This window comes from Corvus brachyrhynchos, unplaced genomic scaffold (assembly GCF_000691975.1).
Source record: "Corvus brachyrhynchos isolate BGI_N302 unplaced genomic scaffold, ASM69197v1 scaffold53, whole genome shotgun sequence".
NCBI lineage: Eukaryota > Metazoa > Chordata > Aves > Passeriformes > Corvidae > Corvus > Corvus brachyrhynchos.
In genome coordinates this window covers 3,106,752-3,115,411 of record NW_008237681.1, presented here as the reverse complement: position 1 = coordinate 3,115,411, position 8,660 = coordinate 3,106,752, and the positions used below count along the sequence as shown (strand labels likewise).

The 8,660-nt window shown below is 38.5% G+C and overlaps 1 protein-coding gene across 6 annotated transcripts in view; it reads right to left on the bottom strand.

Moving 5' to 3' along the window:
- THRB (thyroid hormone receptor beta) overlaps window positions 1–8,660 on the bottom strand; it is a 157,140-nt gene that overhangs the window by 43,894 nt on the left and 104,586 nt on the right. For all 6 annotated transcript variants that reach the window (XM_017732120.1, XM_017732118.1, XM_017732119.1 and 3 more), the window contains one exon: window positions 6,487–6,551. In XM_017732120.1, the coding sequence (XP_017587609.1) occupies window positions 6,487–6,493 (7 nt within the window). In that variant the 5' untranslated portion in view covers window positions 6,494–6,551. The remainder of the gene's footprint in view (window positions 1–6,486; window positions 6,552–8,660) is intronic.

The window sequence follows — 8,660 nt, the reverse complement described above, 5'->3', positions numbered from 1 at the left end:
CCTTCCACTTGTTCCCACTGGGAAATGGACAGTATATTTGGCCACTGCTTGCTAACGAAATCCTGGGAATACATGCACATAACTGAAGCCCTTTCTTTTTTCAAGGTGGTGAAACAGTCCAAGTTATTTTAGTTCTAGAATTGCTTAAAGAGATAGTCAGTATCTTGAAATAACACCTCTCATTGAAGGACTGAGGTTTGAGTAATGGCCAGGTAAAATAAATAAAGATACTAAAACTAGCAGTCTTAACAAATATGTAATTTGTTAAGACAGAAAAATTAAATAAACAAATAAAGTTTGCCCAAACAATGCAGTCAAAGACTTCTTCAGTAAAAAAGACAAACTTGGATGTGACGAGAAAATTCTTTTAAACTTCAAATAAACTCAAGCTTGGTACAGGTCTAAAGCATTTTCAGAAACACAACAAAGCAATAATGAAAGTCTGGGCTTCGTGTATTGCAACATTTACACATTTCCTGAAACATTTGTCTTCCTCTAGGATAAGCACTGCAGCAAATCTGATGCTTTTAAAGAACATAATGAGAGGTGCCTTTAGTGAATGTAAAAGGTATTTTGTTTATATGGAAATAACTGGAAAATGCCTGATTGGATTGATCCTAGAGTTTACCAACAGCTTTACAATTGGCACAAAAAAAAAAAATTAAGTTACCAAAAACTTTAAAATTGAAAAAAAAAAAAAAAAAAAAAAAAAAAAGTACAGTCCTCTCTACATATAGGAATCAGTACCAAGAGCAAGTGTTTTAAGTCCATTGCTTTGACATACAGTTACCAGAAGAAATAAACAGCAGCTGTGGTCAGGCTTTTGAAGATCATAGAATGGCAGGCTGCAACTCCTGTGGCAAGCACAGCAAAATGTTTTATTTTATAGGCTAGTGGAGAAGACAGAAAAAACAGAAGGACCTTTAAAATAACTACTCTAAAAGCTTCTTGCCTGTGAAATGAACAAGTACATTTTATACTGACAACCCTTTGCAGTCCTCCTAACCTGATGCCAGTAGTGAAACACAGCTACACAGTCTAAGAATTATACTCAAAATGTCAAACACAACAATCTGCTCCCATCAGAAATAAATGTCAGAAAAATGAGTTAACAAAAGAAACAGCTCTGGCTTAAATAAAACTACTATAGAAAGGGACTACATATACTGAGTGATCATTAAAAACAAAATAGAAAAGGAAAAACATATCAGCATTAACATAATGAAATGTACTTAAAATGACTAGCAAATGCCACAAAACTAAAAAAAACCCTGAAAACAAAAAACAAAACAAAAAACCCAAACCAAACAAAAAACCCCTAAACAAACATAAAAACAAGTTTGTTTTCTCCCTTCTTTGTGAAATCTAACCAGATCCCTCCCCCTTTTTTTTTTTGAAAATGTGTAATTTTCTGTGGAAAAAACAGGAGGTATTCTTAAGTTGGAAAGAAAACACCAGCATATTAAAGAATTGCATAAAATTTGAAACATTATAAAATGTTTAACAGACTACTTGGCTTTTGTATTTATGTAGCACTTTTACAAAGCACTTTTTAAAATATTAAATTCTGAACCATAAAAAAAAAGGTAAAATTAACCCAGAGTGTCTGTAACCTAGAACTTGGCAAGTGTGGTATTTTTAACTGCATATTCAGAAATATGCTTCTAAGTAATAAGAGCCATCATGGAGTGATTCATAGCTTCATGCAAAAACATCCCACAATATAAATCTTGTTAACCTTTTGAAAATCCCCAAAAGCTCATTACAAAGCTGCTGAATCCTGGCATAACAAAACCTTATATTAAAGTATTTACTGTCCTCCTAAAAAATCCATTACTTGAAAGAAATAATACACTTGATTTAGTTGGATTTTATCATGGTCTGGCAGGCAAAGAAGTGTCAGACAGTGATGTATGTCAAATTAAATTATCCTAAGAAATTTATTATAGAAATATGGGAGAAATAATTTCTCAGCTAATATTAAACAATAAACTGTTCTCCATCTGAATTAATGTCAAGTTTACAGGGTAATGAGCATTACAGTGAAAAGACTCATGAAGAAAATGTGGTACCTTTCCTATTCTATTACTTTTCCCAGTTCTTGGAAACTACGTGCAACACCCTTGGAGACACTGGTTTTCAAATGGATTTGTTGCACGAAAGCTGATTAATTTTCTTCTCCAAATGAGGGACCTGTTTCAAGAAACGTTGCATATTAAATTCTACTTACTGAAAATATGCATTTATGACATTTAAATTATATTCCCCAAGGTAAGCACTTAATTTTATTATAATTCCTATCTTGATCTAACTTTACGGTCAAACAGAACAGTGTGGATATTTGAGTAGAAGCACAATGACTGAGTTGATTTTGAAGCTCCCAAATAAAAGCAGAGTAAAACCCTGGTCTTACTGAAATCAGTGAAAGAACTGCTGCAGTTTTTACTGGAACCACTATTCCACTCCTTACATTCTCTCTTCATCTGCCATGAAGGTAAAAATTATGAGATTTATTGTATCCTACAAATACTATTTTCTAGGTTTTAGAACCCATTCTTGAATTTCTTCTTCAGTTATCACTCCAGTAAATAAAGTAAGATGAAGATATGTCTCTGGGTTTGTCCTACATTTTGGGAGAAAATGTACAGAAGGGAGCCTCCAGTGATAACTACTGCCAGTGAATAGTGATGCTAAACCAGAGTGCTAAAATAGAAAGAACTTTTAAAATTATGTTACACATTAATTTAAAAACACTATTTTCTCGATGGGAAAATAATACTTTCCAACCTTTTTTCTATTCTATTGTGCAAATGTATGCACAAGAAAGAATGTGTGCCGTTATTGCTAAGATAGCCCTGATTTTAGAATGCTGATAAAATTATTTTCTCAGATATTACTCTGTGGGCAGCAATTGTTGGTGTCAACTTTAAAACTGCTGATGAATGCTGTTGCTGCAGCCCAGAAAACCAATCATACCATGGGCAGCACCCAAAGCAGTGTGGCCACCAGAGCAAGGAAGGAGATTCTCCCCCTCTATTCCCCTCTCATGAGACCCCACCTGGAGCACTGCATCCAGCTCTGGGGTCCTCAGAGCAGGAAGGACATGGACCTGTGAGTCCAGAGGAGGGCCACCAAGGTGATCACAGGAATCAAACACCTCTCCTATGAGGAAAGCTTGAAAGAGTTGAAACTGCTCAACATTGAGAAGGGAAAGCTCTGGGGAGACTATTGTGGCTTTTTAGTACCTGAAGGGGGCCTATAAGAAAGATGGGGACAAACTTTTTAGCCTGTTGCAACAGGACAAGGGGTAATTGTTAAACTGAAGGAAGGTCGATTTAGATTAGATATAAGGAAGAAGGTTTTTACAATGAGGGTGTTAAAACATTGCAACACGTTACCCAGAGAAGGTGTACCCTATCCCATTCACAATTAGGTTGGATGGGCATCTGAGAAACCTGATCTAGTTGAAGATGTCTCTGTTCATTGCAGGGGGGTTGGACGAGACAACTTTTATAGGTCCTTTCCAACCCAAGCCATTCTGTGATTCTATAAAAGACAACCCACGCTTAATAAAAACAATGTTTCAAAACAGAAAAGCTAAACTTTTAGATTTGCTTTGTTACTTTTAAGTGTGTGATGGCTCATCTGAAAACTATTTACTTTACCAAGCTTCAGTTAATGAGAACAGAATGCGTCTGTCTCAGAGATAGTACTCAAAGACATATTATGTCCACCTCTCCCTCTCCTAAAGCATCCCTTTATCTCAGTGTTTGGTCATCATCTGTGCTAGTTGTAAAAAAAACTAGTTCAGCAAGTCCTGACACCTGGAATAGGCAGAGTTGCAAAAGCAAACTGACAAACACTGTGTCTACAAAACCTGTAGGTCCAGCTTTTCACTTGTCTGCTTCTTATGACATCAAGTACCCAATATTAGGTGTTCATTAACTCTATCTGTATTGCTGGGTGAACTCTGACTGCATTCTAAGAAAAAGGAAGAGTAGCTTTGACTTCATTAATTCAGTCTTTGTGTTTCGGTTTAGCTTTTTGCATGCGAATATTTTACCTCATACATTCACTCTGCTTTTTATTTTCAATTTTATTCACTTTTAAGTAAGGGCTTCTGTATTTCTGAAATCCTTCTATGATACCCACAACTTTGAAATTCCCAAAATAATTTTGACAAACTAGAACCTCTCTATTAAAAGCTATAAGCATGTAAAATAATCACACCAGTATGCGTTTTTAAAGATGAGATGTCAAAATATTCAAAATATTTTTCTTATGGAAACGGCAAATGTACTAAAGCTTAGCTTTACTGTCAAGGTCAAATTCTAAAATCTCCTGTCAGAAAAATTTCTCTACATTGCACTAGAACCTGAAGGCTTTCAGGCAGTACCTACAAGAGGAAAATACATACTGCAGTAGAAACATAACATATGGGGAGAGAAATTATCTACCAAAAATACAGAATGATACAGCCTGTTATTTTAGCCAATTGGTTTGGTTTCATATTAGATTCTGCTCCCATATTTCAGTGACTCAATAACAGACTCTAAACTTCCATTATCATTCATTAGAAAAGGACTCTTTTCTGGCTCTGGATGGTGGTATTTATGAAGTTTAAATACAGTTTGAAAGACTTTAATTTCATCCATGCTTCTTTGCACGTTTACACTCATGTCGGGAATGCCATTCCTTAACCAGAAACAGAAAAGATGAACATCTCATAATGAAAAGTGCTGGACAACTACAGCTGTACAAACAGTCATCTCCATCTCAACCGTTTTTTTTTTTTATTATTTTCTTTGTACATATTTGTTCTGCTGACTTCTGTCAAAAGAAATGCAGAAAATGTAGGTGCTTTCAATTAGGCTTTGTGTGTCACTGAGTTTAGCAGAGCTGCCCTGCCAGGGGCAAGCCCAGGGAGACAGGACTAGTTAGAGTGCTAGCGGAAAATCTCCATAAACCCACCCTCCACAGGAAGCCACAGACCCAACAGATAAGGTGAGGATAAAGTGAGTACACTGTGTTTCCTTCCTCATCTCTTGACATCACACAGAAGAAGCTATTAACTATTCCCTCCAAAACCACACCAATGTCAAGCCCTGTAGTAAAATGCCATAAAACACAGTTAACATGAGACAGGGGAGAGTACAACAGAGAGTTGGAAGAGAACAAGTTACATGCCAATCCTTTGAATTCTTCCAAAACAGGTATTTGCCAAATGAAATCACCATGCCCAGAATGCCTGCAGGACAATGCAAAACCACTCTAGTAGGGCCTGCCAATGCAGCCTAAGGACACTAACTCTTTCCTGATCCTCATGTGGCAGTGATGCTAAGTCAGAGCCTGACACACCAACCAAGGGTCAGTATTCCACTTCATTCCACAAAATGCCTCAATGCCCTCTGCTTCCGTCTTATATCCATCTCTGTTTCAATGGGCAGCAAAGAAACCATAAAAAGACACACCTTTTCATGTTATCAAATAATATGTTTTACTATGAAAGCATGTATTTATATAATACTCTGTTTCTTCCCATGAATTTTACCCTCTGCCTCTTATCTAGAAACCTAAAGCCAGAAGACCTTCTTTGTTGGTGAATGCAGCTTGCTGGCCAGTACAAATGGACGGGAACCTTCTAAGGAAAAGGAAAGGATATTTGATCTGCACAGACTAAATAAGCTGTCTCTTTGCCAGAGCACCAGGAATACAGTCTTGTTAGTAATGATTTTTCCTATGTAGCACATGCTGCATTTTACAAACAGGTTTTTAAAAGGTCCCCTTTAAGCATTTGGCTCTTGAAATACACATTGACAAACAGTATCAGTAGAACATTTTCTTACACAAATTGAGAATACTAAAACAAATTCTGGAAGCCTGAAATTCTCTGGCCTTCTACATTATCTCCACGTAATAAGCACATCTTTCTACATACCCTGTTCTGGGATTAGATACAGGGGGGGTTTGACACAGCTAATTTATGTGTAGCCTTCAGATGCTTTGCAACTGGTAGGGATAAGATGGTTAAGGAGGCTTAAAATGGTTAATGGTCATGTCAACTCTGGATCTTCATGCCACCTGCAGACTTAGTCAATAATTCTCTAAAGTGTACTTGGCAATCTATGTAAAATAAGTTTGACTGTCTCACTTTGAAGCTCAGGGGATATATCCATGTTACAAAACAACTTAGACCAGGATACTCAGCAGAAACCGTTCCTGTGCTGGCAGCTTCAGCCAGAATGCGTGCATTTAGAACACAACTAGGCTCTGGAAGGCAAACCAGGGAAGATGAGAGTTTCAAAAATGTTGGGGATGATTACTATGTGTCCCACATCTCTGTGCTCTAGGTAGAGGAAAGATTTCCATTCCCAGCACCAATGAATTCAGAAATCGTTAAATAAGTATTTTTCAGTAAATATTTAGTAATAATCACTCCAGAACAGCAAGAAATATTGCATAGGTGTTCTTATGAAATATGATTACCTGACATACTGCTGGGAGTTATGGATATGTAATCATTCTTGTCCTTCTTCCGTCACCAATGTCACCTGCCAAAAAAAAGGAAAAAAACCCCCATGTAATACGTTCATAAATGCACATCTGCAAATTACCATTAACATTTAAGGAAGATGGAACATTCTGGACCTTGAATAGTGTGGTCCATGTCTGATGGCTTAACACATTAAATTCAAAGCACCTTGCTTAGCGTTATGAGGTAACAAATGTAAATCAGGTCCAAAGCATGGTGGACTGGAGGAACTGTGGCTAACAGTGATTTGGAAGCAATGTCTAAAGGCTTGTGCCTACTGATGCAGAAAAAAAAATGCTTTTACCCACTTCATGGAACACTTTCCATTATTTTTTTTTTTCAGAAGATCCTCTAAGTCTAATATGTAACTTTAGGAGCTAATTGGTTTCTACTTTACAGTTTCTAATGATACATGCACATTACTCTCAGGTTCAGTAAAAACAGGATTCAAAGGGATTAAAAATTCTCTTTTACAGTTACACCAATTCTTCCTCAGTCATTTGATACCCAAAAGTCTATTGACTTTTACAAAGTTCTGAGATGTAAACAGTAATTTTACTCATTTGGTAGAAAACTAATTTAGATGTATTTAATACTTAACTTTTGAACAATGTCATCTTCTATTTTATTATCGAGACACCTGCAGCTGTGAAGAACTGAATCTGGCATTATAAAGTTTTGGTTTTAATATTTAGGTTGTGTCCCCCTTTCATATGTCCATACACATACACTGGCATACTAACTACACTCTTTTTCTGTTTGGTAGCAAAGATTGAAGCCCTGCAAACTAATTTAGAGCCAGGAAAGAAAGTCATGGATACCAGTTACGATACCATCCTTCAGCCATGTCGGTATTTATACCAGCCTTCATGTTTTTCACACAGAGCATCACAGGCAGCATGCCCTTGTTCAGCCATCCCTGCCCAAAACACAGTGCCCAGCTGGATGATCCCAGCTCACTCCCTAGTTTAAGCGCCAACAATCTAACCCAAGCAGAGACAATCCTAAAGGCATTACTCCCAGAATAGAGACAAGATCTCATTAGAATTTTTATGTAAGAAATCCCCGGCCTACAACTGACCCCATTAATGCCTAATGTTTGTGGAAAACTAGCCTGAGAACAGAGTCACGCTCTCTGGAACATCCCCCTGCACTCAGCACTGGTGAGGCCACACTTCAAGTACTGTGTTCAGTTTTTGGCCCCTCACTTTAAAAAGAACATTAAGGTGCTGGAGCGTGTCCAGAGAAGGGCAAAAAGGCTTGTGAAGAAAACACATCCTATGAGGAAGGGCTGAGGGAGCTGGGTTTGTTTAGCCTGGAGGAGGCTCAGAGGGAACCTCATCCCTCTCTACAACTCTCTGAAAGGAGGCTGTAGTGAGGTGGGGGTCAGTCTCTTCTACTGTGACTGCAGTGAGAGGACCAGAGGAGATGGCCTTCAGCCGAGCCAGGGGACACTCAGATTAGGTATTAGGAAAAGTTTTTCACTGTTAGGCCGGTCAGTCATTAGAATAGGTTGCCCAGGGAGGTTGTAGAGTCACCATCCCTGGAGGTATTTAAGAGGCGTCTGGATCTGGCCCTGGGTGGTGTGCTTTAGTGATTTAGTGGTTACAGTGTTAGATCTGGATTGATGGTTGGACTGGATGTTTTTAAAGGCCTCTTCCAACCTTGCTGATTCTATGATTCTATGATCAAGAAACACCTGTCTTTTAATATTAGTGTGGAAGTGACATTTTAAAGAGGAAGTAGAACCTCTCTTAAATTGTCCTGATCATCATTTCATGGTAAGAAACTGAACTTTGTTAACAAACTTGTGGATTTTATTTCTCTCCATCCATCCAGTGCCATAGCCCTGTCCGTATTTCCTCTTGGCCACCGCCTCCTCACACAGGGAGTCTTTCCCTTGAAACAAATATCCTCCCCTAGCAGCGGGCTGAACATCGAGCGCATCTGCTGTGTTTAGGCAGGGGTCAGAACGAGACAGCAGGTGAGCCGCACTACCGGGTAATTAATGCATCTGGGACGCGGCCCCGCCGCTTCACCCCAGCCCCTCGGCCTCGGGGCCGCTCCCACACCGGCGGCTCTGCTCAGGTACTCGCTCCTGGAAACGGGGTGAGGGCAGGGCCGTGCC